The sequence below is a fragment of the Amblyomma americanum genome, unplaced genomic scaffold (genome assembly GCF_052857255.1).
Source record: "Amblyomma americanum isolate KBUSLIRL-KWMA unplaced genomic scaffold, ASM5285725v1 scaffold_12, whole genome shotgun sequence".
NCBI lineage: Eukaryota > Metazoa > Arthropoda > Arachnida > Ixodida > Ixodidae > Amblyomma > Amblyomma americanum.
In genome coordinates, this window is record NW_027526484.1 from 846,453 (window position 1) to 869,162 (window position 22,710).

General features: G+C 46.8%; 2 protein-coding genes across 3 annotated transcripts in view; both read left to right on the plus strand.

Moving 5' to 3' along the window:
- The window catches only part of LOC144111876 (uncharacterized), a 41,064-nt gene extending 35,043 nt beyond the window's left edge, over positions 1–6,021 (plus strand). The window contains exons 12-14 of the mRNA XM_077644903.1: positions 1,498–1,644; positions 5,008–5,942; positions 6,016–6,021. Of these exons, the coding sequence (XP_077501029.1) occupies positions 1,498–1,644; positions 5,008–5,942; positions 6,016–6,021 (1,088 nt within the window). The remainder of the gene's footprint in view (positions 1–1,497; positions 1,645–5,007; positions 5,943–6,015) is intronic.
- A 42-nt stretch (positions 6,022–6,063) lies between these two features.
- The window catches only part of LOC144111869 (uncharacterized), a 43,337-nt gene continuing 26,690 nt past the window's right edge, over positions 6,064–22,710 (plus strand). For both annotated transcript variants that reach the window (XM_077644897.1, XM_077644896.1), the window contains exons 1-2: positions 6,064–6,483; positions 10,636–11,117. In XM_077644897.1, coding sequence (XP_077501023.1) covers positions 6,087–6,483; positions 10,636–11,117 — 879 coding nt within the window. In that variant the 5' untranslated portion in view covers positions 6,064–6,086. The remainder of the gene's footprint in view (positions 6,484–10,635; positions 11,118–22,710) is intronic.

Sequence of the window (22,710 nt, forward strand, 5' to 3'; positions counted from 1 at the left end):
ACTAAGAGCAGCTGGTGAAGGCGAGACACCAGTGGCGGTAAATAACCACAGCTGCTACCTGCAGAGCGGGAATGGTCTACTCTTGCAATACGTTCTTGCAGTTGACCGCAGACAGGGGCAGTCCTTCCTTGCATACATTTACGACATGTGTCATGACACAATGTATATGAGAAGCTTAGACATGTATCTATGTGGCTGCTGGTTGGAATGCTTTTGCCATAGCGTATATCCCATAACCGGTCTGGAGTGCCATACAGTTAGGGCCTTGGTATTGAGGTGGTCACTTGAAGCAAGGCATCTTGCAGCTTGTTTCAAAGACTTGCATTCTTTCATATGTGTGTATATGCAGCACAGCCCATTGGCAACTACAAGAGGTCTAAGGAAATGGAAGATGGAAGTTTAGAGCTGTCCGAAAAAACGTAAATCACAGTCACAGCATATGCCTTCAGGCAGCACTTTTTTCTGTCCTTTTTTTTTCCAGGCAAAACTAGCCAGTACCTCACTTGAACATTACATGTTTATGATAAAGCAAGTCATTTTGCTTAATCCTAACAAAGTCACGTCCCTTTGTCATTTACGTAGGTGGCCCCAGTCTCCGTGTCTGTATGTTTCCATTTATAGCCCTGTTGATATAAGCATTTTTTTTCACAAAGTTCGAAGAATAACTCATATGCGAGGGAGAAACATAGTAGCTGATCGACATTGGAACATAGTGCTAAAATTTAAGATAATCAAAAACAGCCTACATAAGCATTAAACTGAATTCTGTAGAGCCTTGATCCCTTGACTGTCACGACAGCTAGATGGCATACGGTGACCAGGGACCATACTCTGTAACAATCCACTTCTCAACTTTATTATTTTTTTCTTCTACAGTTAGTATACCGCTGCAACTTAATTGTGACAGCATCATTGACAGGTTAACAAACCATGTGATTCACGGGCTCCAGTATGGATGGCAGAGCTGGCCAATCCATGGAGACAAAGGAATGAATAGAGAAAAGAGTTCTTGCAAAACGCGAGAAACATGGATTAAGGTGATATGTTTCGTAATTGGGCTAAACGGCAGTAAGTCTGCTGCCATCATGATTAAGAAATAATTTGATTTGGCCTCTTTTTAATGTGTGTGTGCATGTGTGTGCATGCGTGAGAGAGGGAGAGCATGACACTTAGCTCTTACTAGACCAATGTCATGCTAATGATAGCGATTTTTTGATATGCAGCTCAATACCATAGTGCAGGGATAATTGCGTGTGTTTGTGCATGCGTGTGTGTGTGGAAGAGCATGACACTTAGCTCCTACTATTCAAATGTCATGCGAATGATAGCGATTTTCTTATATGCAGCGCAACACCATAGTGCAGGGATAATTACGGCAGTTGTGGCAAAACATCGTTACACCGAGCTTAGCTGAGCATATTGCAATGACTTGATGGTGAGCAATGCAGCTGTCCATACTGGGTACTGCTTCAAATGTCGTGTCAATGCCTTATACAGGGAGACCATGGCTGAAGAGACGGATTAGACATCTCCCCTCCGAGCACAGTCCGGCAACGATTTCGCGGCTGGACCAGGCTACTGGAACTGAGACGCCAGAAGGCAGCATGACTGTAACACAAGGGCACAAGCACCCAACAGCCCATGGTGAGATGCTTGCTTGGCCTCTTATGTTTTCTCACCACTGGAATCACGTTCTTCCTCGTGCTACTACCAAAAATGTGCTGCTCATGAGTGCTGCTAACCCTGAGTGCACTTATATTCACGCCAAAATTGGGGCAGAGCTGCTTATGCCTACTGTATGCTCCTGTTTGCGTAGGTCGCAATATGGTTTCATGCGAATGGAGGGAAGTTTAGAGCTGTCCGAAAAAGCGTAAATCACAGTCACGGCATATGCCTTCAGGCAGAACTTTTTTCTGTCCTTTTTTTTTCCAGGCAAAACTACCCAGTGCCTCACTTGAACATTACATGTTTATGATAAAGCAAGTCATTTTACTTAATCCTAATAAAGTCACGTCCCTTTGTCATTTGCGTAGATGGCCCCAGTCTCCGTGTCTGTATGTTTCCACTTATAGCCCTGTTGATATAAGCATTTATTTTCACAAAGTTCGAAGAATAACTCATATGCCAGAGAGAAACATAGGAGCTTATTGACATTGGAACATAGTGTTAAAATTTAAAAATTTAAGATAATCAAGAACAGCCTACATAAGCATTCAACTGAATTCTGTAGAGCCTTGATTCCTTGACTGTCACGACAGCTAGATGGCATACAGTGACCAGGGACCATACTTTGTAACAATCCACTTCTCAACTTTATTATTTTTTTCTTCTACAGTTGGTATACCGCTGCAACTTAATTGTGACAGCATCATTGACAGGTTAACAAACCATGTGATTCACGGGCTCCAGTATGGATGGCAGAGCTGGCCAATCCATGGAGACAAAGGAATGAATAGGGAAAAAAGTTGTTGCCAAACATGAGAAACATCTAGGTTAGTCTTAGCGTACAAGATGTAACCATAGTGCTTCCTCTGCAGCCTTCTGTCTGGGGGTTCTGGTGACATCCACCCATGAGAATTCCTTAGACAAAGCACCACGATTCCTTGTCTTCTTGTCTTTTGCTTATGAGTAGCTCCTTGCCTAGGCAGCAGGGAACTGAATGTTAGATCGAGATAAACAGCAATTAGGTACTTCAGATGGGTTAATTAGCTACTAGTCCTTGACTGTCTGCAGGTTGTGAGTTAGTGCTAAATCTTTTGGTGCTGTACATTAATGGTCTCCATACTTAAAAAGAAATGCCGTGTCGAAGCATTATCTCAACCTAGTGTTATTCTAGGTGTCGATAGGATTTGATCAAAGAATACCCCTGTCTAGTGTTGTTCTTTGTTTAGCTCAATGGTCGCTGAAGACACTGTTGTAAAGCAGCCTTGCTTGCTTTTTTTTTCTCTTTGAAGGAAAGGTCTCTCTTTCTGCTTGAAGCAAGGTGCAAAAAACGAGAAAGGAAAGACCTGAGGTGTTTAGTGAATGATGCAACCATTGCTCGTGTAGGAATGGAAGGGCTACTTCCCAGTAGAAAAGAAAACAGTTGGAACCAATTGGATTATCAGCTGGTTCCAATTGGACCAATTGAGTTTACAGATGTTTCCAATTTGAATGGTGTGCAAAGTGGATAGTCCAAATGGAGTATCCGATTATACCAATTCAGTTTCCAAATGGTTAGATTTGGATCAATTGAGTTTCCAACTGGTGAACCCAATTGGTCTATACAACTGCACCCAATGTATCCATGTGAACATTTGCATATTTGCAAACAAGGCAGAAGTAACATGGCTTTTATATTAAGAGCTATCAACAGCTTATCCTGCTAAATTGTATTCATTATCTGCACTACCACTGCCTAAGTTGTATCCACCACTTGCACCACCACTGTGGTCGAAATTAAATAACCGTGCTCAGTGGGCAAGCATCACTGGCCCCAGCATGAGAGCCTCATTAATGGGGTATATAAGTTGGAACGCAAATGTGTTCTTTGCATGTACATATCGAGCTAATTTATATGCTATTAGTGTCTGAATGTGTAGTGTTTCTTGTGTGTGATTTACGCTTGTCTTTTGGCCTTGATATCCATAAATTCTTATGGTTTTTAATTCCGTGGTAAAAATTTGTTGATTGGCACCAGTCCAAGCAACTCAGTTTTCCTTTTGGACATTAATATGTTGACTTGTAGAAATATTTCTCACATCGTATATTTTTCACAACTTAATTGTGATGTATATGTTATGAATATTTTCTGGATGCAAAAGCTGCCCAAGGCCTAATGGGTCCAATTCATTGGTCCAGTTGATCCAGTGGAGTCCAATTGGCCAAGTGGCTAAAAACACAACTGAAACCAATTGGTTACAATCGTAAAATCCACTTGGAACCAATTGGAAAGTCGAATTGGTTCCATTTGAAATTTCCAATGATTTTTTTTTTTACTTGGCCATCAAGCAAGAATGTAAGTTGGTCGTATTGGTGATGCATGGTGCCTTGTTTCTGCAAAGGCACTGATGTTTTGTGGAGTTTGACTTCACAAAGCATGGCCGTCTATACGGTCTTGCTAGTGTTAGGCACAGCATTCCTCACAGTAATCATTTTTTTGACAAATTAAGAGACTATTGCAGGCTTTATAGCCCTGGTGCCGTTTTTTAATTCCCTTCCGCAATAGACATAAGGTTTCATTCTATATTCTTGTGTTGGTATTTTATTTCCATCATCGTCATCACCTCGACTACGCCCACTCCAGGACGAAGGCCTCCCTCATATCTCTCCAATTAAATCTGTCCTGTGCCAGATGCCACCACCCTATCCCCGCAAACTTCTTAATCACATCCGCCCACCTAACTTTCTGCCGCCTTCTGCTACACTTCCCTTCCCGTGGAATCCATTCTGTTACCCTTAAGGGCTATCGATTGTCTTGTCTTCACATTACATGCCCTGTCCAAGCCCATTTCTTCCTCTTGATTTTGACTAGGATGTCATTAACCTGCGTTTGTTCCCTCACCCACTCTGCCCACTTCCAGCTTAACGTTACACCTATTGTTCTTCTTTAGTTTGGTGTGCTGTCCTCAACTTAAGCTAAACCCTTTTCACTAGCCTCCATGCTTCTGCCCCATAGGTTTTTGCCTCGATTTTCACAAGAACCAAAAAAGGGAAAAAATTCCAGCAAATTCCCACCACACTATTCAGCCAAGAAAGGCTGTATCACTGGAAATTGATTTTGATGTCGTCGAACAAGAACAAAGCTTCTTCCCAGGCCAAGTAGTATGATAGGATTTTTGTTTTTATTTTGTTTTGTTCTACGATTATCTGCGTCTGAAATGAACGAGGTAGAATGGTGAATGTTTTTCATACATATGTTGGTTGGTCACTAATTTACGTCTGTGTTCATTTTCACTCACGTTTTCTCCCTACATTTGGTTGTGTTTAGTATGGGAGAACGCACTTTGCTTTGTTATTTACTTGCAGGTGATGGTGCCTCTGATGAGAGAAGCATGCTGCTCAACATGATAGCAGAAATGGGGGATCCCCGGTCGCTCACTCCCTTGCCTCCATCGCCTCCACATGGTGGAGAGGAAAGCAAGGTTGACCAATTTGAGGTCACCTTGCCAGAGCTGCCCTCCAAATCCCCATGGCTGGCCTGGTCACCGCTGTCAGTGGCCTCTCCATCAGAGCCAGAGACCTCTCCACCAGAGCCAGTGCCGGAGTCTACTCCTCCTCCAGAATCATCCCAACCCACACGACTGTTGGAGGCTTGTGTGCAGGTATCTCGGGAGGAGCAGCTGGAGCCTGCTACTCTGGAGGAACCTGTGGTGCCTTTGGCTTCCTTCGAACTGCCACAGGATGCAGCTGAGGGGCAGGAGCATGGCAAAGAGCAAACGGCATTTGCACCCATCTCTATACCAGAGCCAGGGCTAGTGCTGGAAGTGACTTCAGAACCACCCCAACCCATGCGACTGTCAGAGGCTCACATGCAGGAATCTCTGGATGAGCAGCAGGATTTTGAAATGAGAGATGTTAAAGAACTTGTGGCACTTTCAGTTTCTTCCAAACTGCCACACGAAACTGCAGGGATGCTGGAGCCCGTCAACGACACAATGGCGCTTGCATCTGTCTCTGCACCAGACCTAAGGCCTGTGCCAGAGCTGACTCCTACTTCAGAACCACCCCAACCCACACAGCCGTCGTGGGATAGTGTGCAGGAATATCTGGAGGAGCAGCTGGAGCCTTTTACTTCCTCCAAACGGGAGCAGCAGAATCTTGCAATGGAAGCTGCGAGAGAACTGATGGTGACTTCAGGATCCTTTGAGCTGCCCCAGGAAACAGCAATGCAGCTGGAGCATGCTGAAGAGGCAATGGCGCCTGTATCTATATCTGCACTGAAGCCAGGCCTATTGCCGGAGGTGTCACCTTTTTCAGAAGCATCTGAACCCAGACATGTATTGGTAGCAAGCACGCAGGCATCTCTGTCAGAAGAGCTGAAGTCTGCTGCTGTCTCCAAGATGGAGTTGCACGCCCCTGTAATGGAAGCTGTGGAGGAACTTACGATGACTTCAGCTTCCTCCAAACTACCACAGGATATTGCAGGGATGTTGGAGCACGTTGCAGAACCGATGGCGCTTGGGGCTATCTCTGTGCAGGAGACAGGACTGGACGTGCTTGTTCGGTCAGAACCACCACAGACAGCTTGGCCACCAGACCTTTTTATGCTAAGTCAGGTGGCAGAATCTGCCGCTCGCTGTGAACTGAAGCAGGAAAATCTTGGTCAGGAGGCGCCAGTGACGGCTCTGCCGGCTTCCCCCGAGCTTGCTCCGGCCCCTGTGCTTGAGTCCGTGGCACTTGCAGCTTCATCTGAGCCAGTGCAGCCAACCACAACGGCGCTGCTGCCTCAACTGGCCGAGTCTGGCCTGTCACCCCATCCAGAGGCTGCATTTGAATCAGAGCGTAAGTATTTCTGATTTCTTGTGCAGGTTGCAGAGCCATGCGTGCGTTGTGAATGACCTGATGCATGGCTTCACTTTGCAGCTTGTACTCTAAAATTTGGGTGAGAACACTGGATGGCAGGGACACAGTGCAGGCTTTCAATGTGTGTTGGAACAATATGGCTGCATTATATCAAGCTGTCAAAGGATTGTTATGATGCCATCACAAGTAACTAGGTGACAGCATGGACTTTTATTCATGGGCAGTAACTGCGAAGCATCGCAATCTGAGGCTTGTTGCTTGGATGAAGGTGATATGTTTCGTAATTGGGCTAAACGGCAGTAACAGCCTGCTGCCATCATGATTAAGAAATAATTTGATTTGGTCTCTTTTTAATTTGTGTGTGTGCGTGTGCATGCGTGTGTGTGTGTGTGTGTGAGAGAGAGGATGAATTTGAGAATGCATCCGAGTGCAGCATAATGTAATCTTAAAAAGTTCAGAGCATAATTAATGCCCCATTTTCAGTGTCTAGTGCAGTCCACCAGTGTCACACCACTAATGTTCATATCACTGCAGTACTACGTAAAGAAGCCACTGCTTTGCTTGAGGTTGGACGTGATTTACAAAAAATTGCAAATTGGAAGGTTTTACTTCCTGAAGCCCATGATGTGCATCGTAGCGGAAGGCTCCAAAGTAACTGAAACCACTATCGCACAGCACATGGGCGCCTTTTGTGTTTTGCCTCCATCGAAACGCGGCCGCCGTTCCTGATACTAAGCCCAGATCCTTCAGCTCAGTATCCAAGTGCCCTAACCACTGAGCCACCACGGCAGATGGACGCTTTGTAGTCACTTCGAAAGACTGTATTTGCAGATAACCTCCATGTTGACTTCCAGCTTGGTCAGTTCCACCATGGTCCCCACTTTGTTGCAGTCACTGGCTTATGCTTAAGGATTCTCTTGCAGTTATTTTCTTTTGCAGCAATATCTGTGTTTGGGAGGTTAAGTGGCTTTTAGACGCAACAATGTTAGTGCTTCAGAATGGCTATCTTCATACTGATCTGTGAGAATACAGCTAAGTTGGCTAAGGAACATGTACTTTCTGCAGTCATATGATCCATGCCTGTGTGCCTAGGATTTGTCGCTACATTCTTGCTGGAAAAAAGTCACTGGTGTGCCTGAGGTCTATAGTATTTGCTAGCCCAGACTCGGTGGTCTCCTCAGGAGACAATATTGTTTGCGGGCGACCTCCACATAGACCTTCGCCTTTGCCGTTTCCACCATGATCCCCACTCTGTTGATTGTCATCACCAGCTTAGCTTAGGGGCTTTTTTGATGCTGACAGAGAAAGTTGCCTGGCAAAAGAATCCAGGTATTGTCTGCTGCTTCATGTTTTCTTTGCAAAACAGTTTACTAACAGTTATGCCCACATCTAGCTGAATCATAAAATATAAGCATCTGTGGACTGTGCATAAGCCTGGAAAGGTGCAGTGGCAGCTGTAGGGTCTAGAGCATGGGCATAATTCTCCAGTTCTTTGACACTGCCCATATTGTGGATTCGTATTGTCTCTACTTGAATTGCAACAACTGCCTGCTGCAAAAGTTGGCTGCGCCTGTCAGTGTCTGTTTGAACTGTGGTCTTGCTGCTGTGGTCTGCTTCTGTGTTAGAACCTCAGCCATTCACACACTGCTGGCGCAGGAGCAACTTCAAAGTATCCAGGCTTTTTGATCTTCAGAGTGAAATCGGGGTGTAATGGTCATTTCCCTTTTAACTCTAGTTATTTTTCTCTTTAAGAAAAGGTGGCTATGGAAAAGCCTACCCATGGAGGGCCAGACTCCTCGAAGCAGGCATTAAAAATCAGCTGGAAAGTACCCTTCATGAAGAGGAAGGATTCGTGATAAAAATTCAGATTTCATGCTCGTACTGTTCCACTCAATTGAACGCCACGTAGTAGTAGTGCACAGGTCTGCAAGTAGTTTTATGTTGTGTCGCAATATACATTGTTTTCTGTCCTGAGCATATGCAGTTATTACGTGCAAATTTTCAACCATGTTCAAACCTTTATTCTTTGTGGACTCATGCTTACTCAACCACTGCCACTCAAGAATTATTCTGTTTGACGTAAGTGGCAGTGCAGATGAGAAGGGAAAATTGGAGGGGAAACTTAAGCTCCACCTGAAGAGTTTGACGTGATAGCGTTAATGGTTTAGTGCCACCATATATGTGGAATTGATCATTGTCGACCATAAGGGCTCCTCCTACCGCTCCTTGCCCTGCAATGGCAGGTGCTGCCAGCAGTGGGGCGTGTGAGACCCAGGTTGATCTTCTGGCCGTGGCAGTCACATTTCAGTGAAGATGAAATGCTGGAGGCCCCGTGTGCTGTGCGATGTCAATGCACGTGAAAGGACCCCATGTGGTGTAAATTACCAGAGTCCTCCACTGCGGCATCACTCATAGCCTGAGTCGCTTTGGGATGTTAAACCCCATCAAACGAAATCAAATTTAAATTCCACCTGCCATGGTGGGCAGTTTGCTCACAATCCGGCAGACAGGTTTTGATGACATCACAAAAGCCATGTGACCGAGGTGCCCCACCTGCCTCCTAGGTTGCTTCTCTGGGGATTTTTCGTGTATTTTTCGCTCACGGATAATGACGCCAATGCCGATGACGATGCCAGCTTTTCTGCATGTGTGTCCTGTGCCTCACCACGACCAGGCTTTTGCATTTTCAGATCAGAGGTAGGATGTCACAGAGCATGAGGTGCGCATGAGGCGAGAATTGTTCAGTAAGAAGTCTCCTTTTAGGACCAGCAGAGTGTCAATTTTTTCCGCAGTTATTTATTGCCTTTAAACAGTATAACGTTACGCTAAGCACAGACAATTTTTTTTTATCCTGCTTGTCAAGAGGTTTTTCTCTTTTGCCGGGGTAGGACAGGAACATACTTCAGCTAAGAGTAGTGTTCTTAGAAAGTGTGAGCCATTAGCACAGACAGTGTAAACAAAACTGGAGGTGAATGCAGGGTGTCTCTTTTTTTTGGATATAGCGAATAGGCGAAGCAAAGTCAGTGTTAATTATGAAAATGCCTCATTTCTTGGCCACTTCTATCTCTCAATGGTGAAATCTTTTACAGGATAGGTTTGCAAGTAGTATTGATTTGTTAATTGTCCTTCTAGCTTCTCTATGGTTTTTTGTGTACTTGCACCACTGACTGATTTGTTCCTCTGTGTGTGCATGTGCATTTGGAAATCGGTAGGGAGATATTTCTGCCGACAGTGCTGCTGGCGGCATTCAAGGTGTGGGTGGGTAGCTTCACCTTGCATCACTGAGGAACGTATGAGGCAAGGTGTCTGCAGGCTGCTTCTGTAGCTTATACCTAACCTCTTACCTAAGAGTGGAGAGGCCATTTGATTGAGTGCGTTTTTAGAAAAGAAATTGCTGTCGATCTGCTCCTGCTGGGTCCGTCTGCGGCGAAATGCATTTAAAGACTGCCAACCAACGTGACACTCATCGATGCACTTGATACTTTGGTTGGTTTCAGTGTCAGAATCGTCGCCATTGCACTTATGCATTGTCCAGGTGAAACAATTAACAAGCTCACAAGTAAAGCGTGGTGCTAAAGCCTGCAAATGAAGGGGAAATGTTGAAGAATGCTATGCCTTTGCCAAATTTGTTTTTACCTCCTTTTCTTGAGCTAACCCTTACCTAGTTTTCTCCGCCACCGCTACCTTTTGCCATTGGAGGAAATGAAATAGGATAGCTGCACCTCAATGGGGGCGTGAAATTGCAAGAAAAAAAGGAAGTCTCTGCTCAATACATGGAGCCTGATATGGAGTTGGACCCTCTTTGTCTCGTGCTCATGTTTACCAGCATGTATAATTAGCCCATCAATGTCATCCAAATATCCGTAGTAGTTTGCAAATTGCGTTATTAGTTAGTGATTGATTAAATTTAACTTTGCAGAGATATCAGTTGTGTCTTCCTAGGTGTATGCTTTCCATTCTTTATGAGGGCGCGTTTGAAGTGGGGCACTCTTTGAATACTTTTTGTTTGAAACCTTGGGGAGGAGCTATTGAATGCCTATTTGCAAAAAAAAAAGTCAATTTAAGGTTTTCTGCTCTCGGTGGGGATTTTGGAAATAACCCAGGTGACACATTTCCTGTTCCTGATTGCAGCGCACCCAGCAGCAGCTGCGTCACCAGCCGAGCAGCGCGACCTTGGAGCCGAGCTCCCTGTGGTTTGCCCCATGACAGTGCGGACTTCCGCGGCTGCAACGTTGACGGCCTCCGGCACAGGGCAGCTGCGAGAGGGGACACAGCCAGCTGAGGCAGCGCACTTACCTAGCAGGGCAAGGCCATCAAGGGAGGAGAGTTCGTCGGAGGAGGCGGAGCAAAGTGCCACAACTGGACAAGAGTGCCCACTGCAGCCACAGCAAATGGGGTCGGTGCTGGCGGCGCTGATGGCAATAGTAGAAAAATTGGGGCAGATTTCGGACAACATGCAGCTGTTTAGAAACGAGCTCGGGCTGTGGTTTAGGCCAGACTTGCATCACCCTACGGAGCTGAGGGACAGGAGATGTGCCTCATGTGGCCAGGAGCAGTCATCAGGAGTGGCACCACTTCTGGTCAGGGGGCAGGAAGTACCGGGCCAGGAACAGGTGGGTGAAGTCAGAAACACACCTTCGTCATTTGCGTTTTGACAGTTCATATTGAATCAAGTCAGGTTGCGATGAAGCTGGCCATTAGGCTCCCATTGGCATGTACTTGCTGACTGTTGGCTGTCCATATTTGCTGCTGTATACTTATTCTGCACTGTCGGTTTTTATTTTCTTTGGCTACAATTGATGTGTGTGGGCGGTTCACGGGAAGTTGCTGTTAGAAAAAAAATTAGTGAATTCACAATTCTGAAATCTTCAGGGAAAGTGTTTTTTTTTTCGTGCTGATTTCTGTGATGTCTTTTCATTTTGTGCAAAACAGGCACTTGAGCACTTACGTAATATTTTATGTAAGCTTTTCGCCGAGAGTTTTTAGGAATTTTTCAGCACAGAACTTGCTAAAAGACATGTCATTGGTTTACCGGAATAAAATAAGGGTAAAATTACTTGCCGCCTATCATAGAAGTTGAGTTATATTGTTCTGAAGTTGCCACTTCATGGCTGGAAGAAAAATTTTTATTTGTGTTTGCAGTGGCGACTTCAAAATCGTGTAACCAGTTCTATGATAGATAGGACGATAATTTTACTTTTATTGCATTCTTCAATGTCAAGAGAAACCAATGGGATGCATTTTGGTAAGTTCCCTGCAGCAGAATTCCTTCAAAGCTCTCGGCAAAAAACTTACATAACGTATTACATAAGTGCACAACTACTTGCTCTACACAAAATTAAATGACATATATTTGGAATAGGGAGGCTAAACCACATGTTCCCTGAAAGTTTCATAGTTGTGACTGAGGTATTAAAATTTTTTTTATGACCAGCTTCACCCCTTAAGGTGAGACGCGGGTCTTGAAATGATCAAAAAGTGCAAAAATTTCGATTTTGCAAAAATGGCATATTTGGGATCAATACACACTAAAGTTCCTGTCTAAAAAGCTTGAAGGTCTAAGTTCAAGATCCAACTACTAAGATATTGCTACGCTACTAACTACTCTAGTGGTGCCATACAGCGGCTAAACTGCATTTCCTGGCAGTTGGCAAGCCTTGAGCCATCTCGGGGCTAGATGCTTCGTCTTCTTCATCTCTCATGCTGCCTGCTGCCTTGCGCGTTCCAACGTCTTGCGCGTCTAATTAAAGCAAGTAAACCAGCCCTGCTTACGCCAACCGTTTCTCAGTGACATATTTGGTGGAGGTGCTGGGTGATGGCCCATGTACGCTGACCTCGAGGACACCTTTGACGTCAGCTCTCAACGCGTGGCTACAACACCAGTCCACAAGGCGAGCCGCAGCCTGCGAGGCCTACAACCCGAGTTCGGCCAACTGAAAGCGCCGGTAAGGGCCATGACATCCACCGTGGCTAGCCAGACAAGTCAGCACTCCGGGAGTGCCCCGCCATTTGTCCTTCATGCACCTCGATCGCCGCCACCGTTCCACGGGGACAGTTTCTAGGACGTCGAAGACTTGTTGGCCAGCTTTGACCGAGTGGCGGGTTTCAATGAGTGGGACGGCGAGCGCAAGCTGCGCAACGTCTACTTTGCGCTGCAGGACGCGGCCAAAACGTGGTTTGAGAACCACGAAGCTTCCTTTACCACCTGGGAGGCTTTTCGTCGAGAGCTGCTAGCGACGTTTACCAGCAGCGAAGAAAAGAGAAAGCTGAAGTCGCCCTGCGCTCGAGATCACAGCAGCCGAACGAGGGCGTCGCGATGTTCATCGAGGACATGACCCGTCTGTTCAGTCGGGCCGACACTGCTATGCCCGAAGCCCAGAAGGTACGCCACTTAATGCGTGGCGTAAAAGAGCAGCTGTTTGCCGGACTGGTCCGTGACCCGCCACGAACAGTGTCCGACTTCACCAAGGAGGCAATGAGTATCGAACGCTCTTTACAGGAACGGGGCGCCCACTACGGACGACAGGCTACTGTAGCAGCCGCTTCTCAGTCCCAGTACACGCCTACGTCGCTGCCCGCCGAGGACCTTTGGGAGCTTGTAAGAAGCCTGGTGCATGAGGAACTGGCGAAACTTCGCTTTGAAGCTCCACAGGTCAGCGTCGCTGCCGTTACGGATGTGGTCCGCGAAGAAATCCAACGAGTTGTGCAGCCACCCCCCGCTCCACACCCGGTGCTCTCCGTTATGACGTACAGCGAGGCGCTACGAAGTCCTGGGCCAGCAATGCGAGCCTTTTCCCCCATCGCTCCTGTGGAATACCTGCAGGAGCCAATCGCAACAGCACCCTCCGTGCCGCAGGAGTTTAGGCCCCCCATGAACAAAGCGCACGTTTGGCGTACGCCAAACAATCGGCCACTCTGTTACCACTGCGGAGAGCCTGGCCACATCCTCCGCCACTGCCCCTACCACAGGATGGGTTTAAGGGGGTTTCCACCTGACGCACCTCGACCACGCTACGGTGAAAGACCACGGGATATCGAACAGTACCTGGATGAAAACATGCAATCTTCGACCTCGCAGCGACGCCAGTCCCGATCGCCATCCCCAAGACGGTTCTCTTCGCCCGGCCGCCCGTCATCCTCTGGCCAGTTCAGAGGTACGTCCCCACGTCGGGAAAACTGAAGACGGCGTCCTCCGGGGGTAGGGCTGCCTCTACTGGACCAAGTCAAGAGCCTCCACTCGATGATTCGCCGCGACGCTCCGACCGACGACGACCTGACCCGACGACCTCGACGACGTGCTGCGACCGACTGGCCTCCCCCGAAATTCCGGTATCCGCCGACAACCATGACGTTACCACACTCGTGGATACCGGCGCCGATTTTTCGGTAATGAGCAGACGGTTAGCCACGGTCTTGAGGTAGGTTCTGACCCCTTGGTCTGGGCCGCAGATCCGGACAGCTGGTGGCCACATGGTAACTCCGATCGGTGTCTGCACTTGCGAATCCAGATCCACGGTGTTACTTTCCCTGGCTGCTTTGCTGTGTTACCCGAGTGCTCCAAAGACCTCATACTCAGTTTGGATTTCCTTCAAGAGTACGGTGCCGTTATCAACCTCCTGGAGCTAATCGTGTCGTTTTCCACCCAAGGTCCTGTCGACGACGATACCGAGCCACGCAGGGCTAAGTTATGCGTCTGTGACGACCACGTTTTGATCCCATCAAGATCCAGCATGTTTGTTACTGTAGAGTGCGATAACAGCACCAAAATTCGTGGCATTGCTGAAACCAACATGTCGCTGCTCCTTGGTCGGCAAGTCTGTGTTGCTCGAGGAATTGTTGAACTGGACAAGGGCCGAACCGAACTCTTGGTGACCAATTTTGGTTGTGAACCTCAGTGTTTGCCTGGCAGAACAGCTATTGCGTATTTCGAGGAACTCAGCGAATTCGTGGGACAGCACGCTTTGTCCGGAGCCCCGGCATCAGTGGAGGAACCGACCACTCCCATAAACACTGATGTGAACCCAAACCTCCCAACTAACCAGAAACGCTGCTTGGAAAGCGTTATCCAGTCTTTCTGCGACTGCTTTGCCTCGACATTCAAGGTTAGGCAGACACCGCTCACAAAGCACCGAATTATAGTTGACGCCAACCAACGGCCGTTATGTCAGCTGCCCTACCGCATCTCTTCGAAGGAGCGCGATGTCATTCGCCGCCAAGTTCAAGAAATGCTCAAGGACAACGTGATACAGCCGTCGACGAGCTCGTGGGCATCGCCTGTTGTTGTAGTGGCAAAGAAAGATGGAACCCTACGGTTCTGCGTTGATTACAGACGTTTAAACAAAGTCACTAAAAAGGATGTTTATCCTCTCCCACGTATTGATGACTCCCTGGACCGGCTGCGCCACGCCAAGTACTTCTCATCACTAGATTTACAAAGCGGCTATTGGCAAATCGAGGTGGACGAACGCGACCGGGAAAAGACCGCCTTTATTACACCGGACGGTCTGAACGAATTCCGGGTGCTCCCTTTCGGCCTGTGCTCGGCTCCTGCAACCTTCCAGAGGATGATGGACACCGTTCTTGCCGATCTCAAATGGCAGTCCTGTCTCGTGTACTTGGATGACGTTGTCATCTTTTCTGACACATTCGAAGAGCACCTGAGACGCCTGCGCGCTGTGTTCGAAGCAATTCGGTCGGCCGGTCTTTCCCTGAAGCCCGAAAAGTGTCACTTCGCTTTCGAAGAGTTGAAGTTTCTGGGCCACATCGTGAGCGCTAAAGGGGTTAGCCCAGACCCCAATAAGACTGCTGCCGAGGCTGCTTTTCCTGTGCCCACCGATAAGCGCAGTGTGCGCCGCTTTCTGGGTCTCTGCGCCTATTATCGACGTTTTGTGCAGAACTTCTCTCAGATCGCTGAGCCCCTCACGCGACTCACGAAAGATTCCGAACCATTCTTCTGGGACCTGGAGCAACAGCAAGCTTTTGAAGACCTCCGCACTCGTCTCCAAAGTACGCCCACCCTTGGACACTTCGACAAGTCAGCCGACACTGAACTACACACAGACGCCAGCAACATCGGCCTCGGTGCGGTCCTTGTGCAGAGGCAGGATGGTCTCGAACGCGTAATCGCATACGCGAGCCGCACATTGTCACGATCTGAGGCAAACTATTCCACCACCGAAAAAGAATGCCTGGCCATTGTGTGGGCAGTAACAAAATTTCGCCCGTACCTATACGGCCGCCCTGTCAGGATCGTCAGCGACCACCACTCGCTGTGTTGGCTGGCGAACCTCAAAGATTCCTCGGGACGGCTTGCACGCTGGAGCCTTCGACTTCAGAAATTCGATGTCACCATCGTCTATAAGTCTGGTAGGAAGCACAGTGATGCCGACTGTTTGTCTCGTGCTCCTATCGAGAACAACCGAGCTGACCCCGACGACGATTCTGTTTTTCTTGGTGCTATCTCCACGTCCATCCTCATTCAACGCCAAAGAGACGACAGCAAACTACGGCCCCTCATTGAGTATCTAGAAGGAAGCGCTCAGTCTCCCCCGCGAATCTTTTCGCGCGGGCTGTTGCCGTTCTGTTTATGTGACGGCGTCCTGTATAAGAAAAACTACAGTCCAACAGAAGCTGTCTATCTATTCGTTGTGCCTACGGCCCTTCGCGACGAAGTCCTGCAGGCGAGCCATGATGACCCATCTTCTGGTCACCTGGGTTTTTGTCGAACTTTGGCACAAATACGGCAAAAATACTACTGGCCAAGGGTTGCTGCAGTTGTGAAACGTTACGTAAGAACTTGCCGCGAGTGCCAGCGTCGCAAGACGCCGCCGACTAAGCCAGCCGGCCTACTCCAGCATTTTGATCCGCCTCAGGTTCCCTTCCACCAAGTTGGCATGGACATACTCGGCCCATTTCCGGAGTCCTCGCTGGGCAACCGCTACATTGTGGTTGCCACCGACTACCTCAGCCGATACTGTGAGGCTAAAGCTCTTCCCCGTGGTACTGCTGACGAAATTGCGAACTTTTTCATTCAAAACATTGTGCTTCGTCATGGTGCACCCACCATTGTTTTAACTGACAGGGGAACAGCGTTCACCTCGGCCCTTACGCAGGAGGTTATGCGCCTAAGCGGCACCAGTCACCGCAAAACAACCGCTTACCACCCCCAAACGAACGGCCTCACCGAACGGCTCAACAAGACGACCGCCGACATCTTCAGCTTGTGCCTGCTGTTATAACGGGACACTGAGTATAATGCCGTTAAAAGTTTGTTTATGGAAAATATTGACTTAATGGTTCCTCTTTTTGGCTTTGTTCTCTTTTGTTTGTCAGCCAAAAACGCAGTTATTGGTGAGCAGATTGGGTTTGAAAATGGAATTCCTTTTTTTACCATTTTATTTGGACTTGCGCCGTCAAGAGTAAAACACAAGAAGGGCTACGTAACGTGTAACAAACATCTGCAAAAGTATACGGTAATGTCTAGAAGAAATCTATTTTAAGATGTCCTCTGCACAATGAGGCAAAAAGAGGTGTTATATGCCTGCTAAAACTCCGCCAACAAAGATCTAGAAAACTTCTTCGTAAGAACTCTCTAAGAACATATTTAGATATTTTTATTTTTTGGAAATGGCTGCTTATATGAAGCCTGTAGACACCAGATCAGAATGCTATATATTTAAAACCCTCTAAAATCAACCAGTGGGATTTCATCAGGCTTAGTGCTCATGCTTTTTTTAGAGCTGCAGATTTTATTTGCTCACATATGTGCAGTATTGCTCGAACCACAAAGGTCAGGTAGCTGCCCTTTGCAGCATAGATACACATGCAAATGAGGCAAGAAAACCCGCTTCATCAGTCTCTGCCATAGGTTATTATATAAGTGTCCAATCAAAAAAAAACTAAATTGCGTGGCATTAAAATTGGAAGTAGCAGGATGCTTGCTTTGCAGAGGCCGCCTTACAAATTTCTCTTACACTGAGAAGTTTCGTACCTGCAGTTTCATACCTGCATACGTTCCGGAGTAATCTTCTCATCAGAGAAATTTTTAAAACATTTGGTGGAAAACGTATATTTAGAAAAGTTTATAAAACATTTGTGAATAAACCTCTTTTGTCAGTATGTTTTTAAAACATTTTTGGACAAGCCTCCATTATTTGATGAGGTGTTTTTTAAATGTTTCAATCTAGAGTTGCACGCTGTTAACGTTTGGAGTTGTTTGAAGACGTTTTATAGAAGTTATGTGTTTCATGGGAAGATACTCCAAGATTTATATTTCTGAGGTGTACGGTGGTGGTGTAACTCAACCCTCAGGGATCTGTGCATAAGAAAAGTATATCTTGACACCATGCCGCATTTTGCTTGCGAAAACGGCCTGTGGTGGCGATGCCTGTAAATCATTTCTGGATGGTTTCTGTAGCTTATAAGGGTGCCGTTTTCAGTTAAAAGTAGCCTCCCTGTTGTTTGGTGCTCCAGTTGCGCCATTTGCGCTTTATACATTTACATTTTGCTGCGCAATTCTGCTCCAAAAGCGGAAAATTGATCAATATTGCTCCTTAGCTGCGCTAAAAAGAAGTCGCTGTCACAAATATTCTTGGAACCATACTGGCTTTCAGTTGGCAACCTACTAAAATGTCTCTGCAGTTGGCAACCCAGAGCACTTGTGGGCTGGCTCGTGGTTATAGTGTACTAGAATACTCTCTAGTGGCGCGAGTGGCGAGGCGCAGGCGAGCCGTTTTCTAACAGACGCCATGAGATGGCGCCACCGCAACTTTTCATAGGCACAGGAATTCGCGTAGTTTTGAAAAGGTCGTCTGTCATCTTGCGTTTTTCATCTCATTTACTAATAAGAATCGCTCATTTATTACTTCTTGCTGTTCTCCGCCTGTCAGTTACAGTGACTAGGCTTGTTAATTATTGAAACGCGTCTGAAAACCACGTACCTAAGCAAGGATACAACATTCCTACTGTCGCGTCGTCTGCTAAACTCCGACTTGCAGAGTGATTTTTTGGCGCAAAACACCATCGCAGAATGACAAGCGGTCAGCACGACATACAGAGCAAATTATTTGCGCGACCATTGCTGTGGTTTGAAGATCAAGACCCGAAAGCAATGCCATTTAGTGTGTGTACTCACAGCCATTTATTGTCCACACACTTTCAGAAGTAAACCGTTTAAGCTAAATTTTATGCGGCATTTTGAGCTCATATATGGCTCAGAGAAGTCAATGGTCTTGTAAATATGATTGATTTACTGCTATGATGTGAGTTTTGGTGTTGTTTTTGATGTAGTAATAATTATAAAATTGATGTCACAGCTATGTACACATGAACACCATATGAAGCTTTTATTTACAACTGACTTCAGTGCAGAAATGATCAGAAAAAAATCTTGTTTGCAAAAATCCACAACTTCCCTGCCATTGCCTTGTTCAGCACCTACTCAATTTAAGGTGCTTTGACGCCTGCCGCTTGCTGTCGCTGGCTCGATTAATGCTCTTGGTGAAAAAATGCAGACGAGTAGTTAGGTAAAATGCAGTTATTTCTGCAGCTATGGTATGAGCGTGCTCAGGGCATCCAAGCTCAGTTTGCTGCTTTTGCTTAGCAAGGTCCAAAACATCAAGCACACTTTCAGAGTGCAGCTCTGAAAGGCTAAAGCAGGTTGTGAATGACTCTTCGAGGTCAGCCACAAATTTAAACAACTTGCTTGAAGGGTAAAGTAACCCACCATTGTCCTTTAAACGGACAAGCTCGGCCATGTTTAAATTGTCCGCTGCCTCCTTGGTGAGCAAAAGAAGGTTAAGACACCTTTCACAACCCGTTTTTAGAACGCATTTTCGCGCGACGTAACCAGCAATGTAAAAGGTTAGCCTGCAGTCGCTTGATGCCACAACAATGGAAGAATGGTCAGGCACAGCTTTTGTGAGCAGGGCGTCGGCTGCATCCAAGTTTCCGGCATCGAGAAATCTGTCAATGAGTTTCTCCCTCCCAGTGCAAGTGTCCTGCTCACCAGCATCTGCATTCAAGAGTGAACTTAAAACAGCAGGCTCGCAGTTTCCTCTTGACACAGAGTGTGCAAGATTGCTGAAGCTGAGACAGTTCACTGTAGCAATGAACTGCTGAGGTGTAGGATGAGTATTGCATCCCGATGACTGTCTGACGATGCCAAAAAGATGTTCCACGGGGTCTTGGCTCACCCTGCTTGTCATTACATACTTGAAACCAATGTGTTGAGTCAAACACTTCAACAGCGACAAGGTACTGCATAGAGTTACACGCAGTCCAGTTACTGTGGACTGGCTTAGAAAGCCCCGCTGCCCATTTGTGTGGCGTTCCCACTCTGACAGAAACGACAGAAAAGAATTCAACTTGTCGGCCGATGCAGAGTTCGGACGCAGTGCTTCAGCTGGAAAGCGTGACGTCATGACTTGTATAACACCATGAATGATCCTGCAAGAGCAATGTTAATGTTCAATTTCAATCACACTTAGGTATTTAACTTATTTACGACACATAAATAATAAAGCGTTCAGTTAGTCATGTGGTCGTGCACCAGTTCACTATAGCACACTGTATTAAGTGAGACTTGTTGTCAGGCAGGCTAGTCCCAGTTTGATCTAGGCTGTGGTTGAAGGTTAGGTTGACAAAATAAGGCATTTTCTTTGTACCTGGAGTAGTGGAGTTATCATTCTATGATATGCAATACTTACTCAAAAAAGTGAACTGTCGCTGTTATGCTGCCGCACAGAGGCTCTAACATGGCTTTTTGCAGCTGAAGCCCATGAATTACTTTTTCACTGAAGAGCTGGAACGCAAAGGAGACTCTCATTTTCTCGAAATTGTTAGGGTTCGTATGGCTGGATGTGATGCATGCATAGCCTGCAGGGTAACATTGCTTCCGTCCAGCTCCACAGCTTTTCGAATAGTTCGCATTGTCACCTGCAGGTAAGGCAAATCAGTAATTATTTACTGCCAGTTAGAATGACTGGAACAAAAATTACAGAAAACAGTTAAGCATGCCGCTTTGGCAAATACTTACTTGGCCCTTTGGTGTTTGGAAATCCAAGCTCAACAGCCGGTTTCGAAGGCACTTTATGAGGTGAGGGAAGTCTGACATGAAGAAAAGTTGACGGTGCTCGTCTACAGGATGTGGTGCACTGCATTTAATGTGGTCCAAAGATGCCTTGATGCCCATTAATGTCCACATCCGTCAGTTCCAACTTGCTCCGTTTGATGTTACGAACTCAACCTTCAGCCCTGCTTTTTCTGCCAAAATTATGGCTTCAATCATGATCTTCGTTAAGGTACTGCCGCAAATGTTCCCTCTTGTTGCAAATGCTGCAAGAATTTGGGTCCATTTTCCAACAAACGGTACGAAAACCAGAACCATTCCGTGATCGCATGGTGTGTGTTTGTCCTCAGTCGATGTAAACTTGCCGAGATCCACGAAACCATCTATGTGGCCAGCCGTTGTCACAGAAAGATGCTGAGAGAGCTTCATCTCATCGACAATAATTCCACCGTGGCGTGCATATTCATCCATTGTGGCTGTCTTTTCACTGATGACTTTGAAGATCTTTGGGCAGAAACCAAACCCTGTTCTGTAGGATTTCAAATATTTGCGTAGAGTTGTTTTACTCGGGAGTGACAGTATCGTTTCCTTCCTCAGGTGCTCATAAAGCCTGGCACTCTTCATTTTCATTATGAGGCACTCCAGGACCCATTCGTTAGAATACTGCATGCCTTTTGTGCTTTTTCTTGAAGCAGATTTAAACATGTGAAGTGTTGCTTCACGCTGTTTTGGAGGGAGACTTTCTATTCTAGAGGCAAATTCTTTCTCATTGATGTCTTTGTTTTTAGCTGCCATTGCTTTCAGTTGGCCCTTTAATGCAGTGGCACTGGTCTTCAAACGTTTTGTGTTCTGCCTTTGAAGTTTTAGACGCTGAGCAAGAGCTCCTTTCTTGGACACACGGGCTTTTAAGCTCGACTTTCGGGTCAGCAATAACTTTCGATGCGACTTGCACTCTGGGCAGATAAGTCCTGTCGATGAAAAAAAAAACGCAACTGTTTAAATGCTGGAATAAAGAATACATACATACGAGACTAGTACATGAAAGTCTCTTAAAATTACTTACCAACGGACGGGAGCACTTTATGCTGAAGACGCAGAGTCCGTTGCTGCATGTTGCTGCCTGAAGTTTCACCGTCAAGTTCGGTAACACCTGCCTATATTCATCATCCGTCATTGCTCCCTTGCAAACACAAGTTGCTTCGGCATCCTGCAGTACAGCTGCAGCGTCGCCAACAGAGGCAACTGTTTTTTCTGTGCACATCACTCCTTGGTAATAAATGTCAGCACAAACTTTGCCTCCGACAGGCTTGAAAACCACAGCTCGCTCATGCGTAATCACAAGCCTTGCTTGCATTTTCAAAGACGTCGCAAAAATTAACCCGAAACGTTCGTCCTCGAAGCGGCACCAGCTCGTCGAAGGAGCGAGTCCACGGAGCGACTGAAACGAGAAAGGCGAGGATTCTGTAGCAGCCAGCTCTCCCGGCTCTTGATGTTCGTTGTCAGCGCTGTTCACGTCCTGACACGGCTTCTTGCTTCGTGGTGGAATTGTTTGACAAGCAGATCTTTTCCTTTCAGTCCTCTGTTTAGGGGTTTTAACAGAGAGGTAGGCTGGACACCCAGGCAGCAGCGTCGGAATGGCACCGGGAGCTAACGACGGCTTGCCTCTGGGTATATGCACTTCAACGCCGTCGATTACGTGAACGTAGTCGCGCAATATGAGGTGGGCTTCAAAATGGTGCTCACACACTGCTGATAGTTCCCTGAGGCTCTTGTCGTCCCTTCGCATGTTCCGCTCCCACTTCCCTCGCAACTCGTCGTCTCTTGGTGCGGCAAACAACGATGCTTTAGGCGCGCCCGGGTAGCCGGTGCGGCAGCCTGGCGCAAAACAGTGAGAATCAGTTCTTCTTGTTGCCATAACTTCGTTAAATTCCCTGACACTGATGCTACATAGTTCCTGCTCACTGCTATCCCTACTTAACAGCAAGATACGAACGCTAAAGTAAAATTAACTGCGTGACAGCGCGCGCGCGAAGCGAGCTAAATCACACACCGCATTGCCATGTGCTGCCAACGTGCGCGCCGGAGGCTAGGAAAAGGCGCAGCAGCGCCCCTGGCGGCCGTCAGTGTCAACTCGCTTC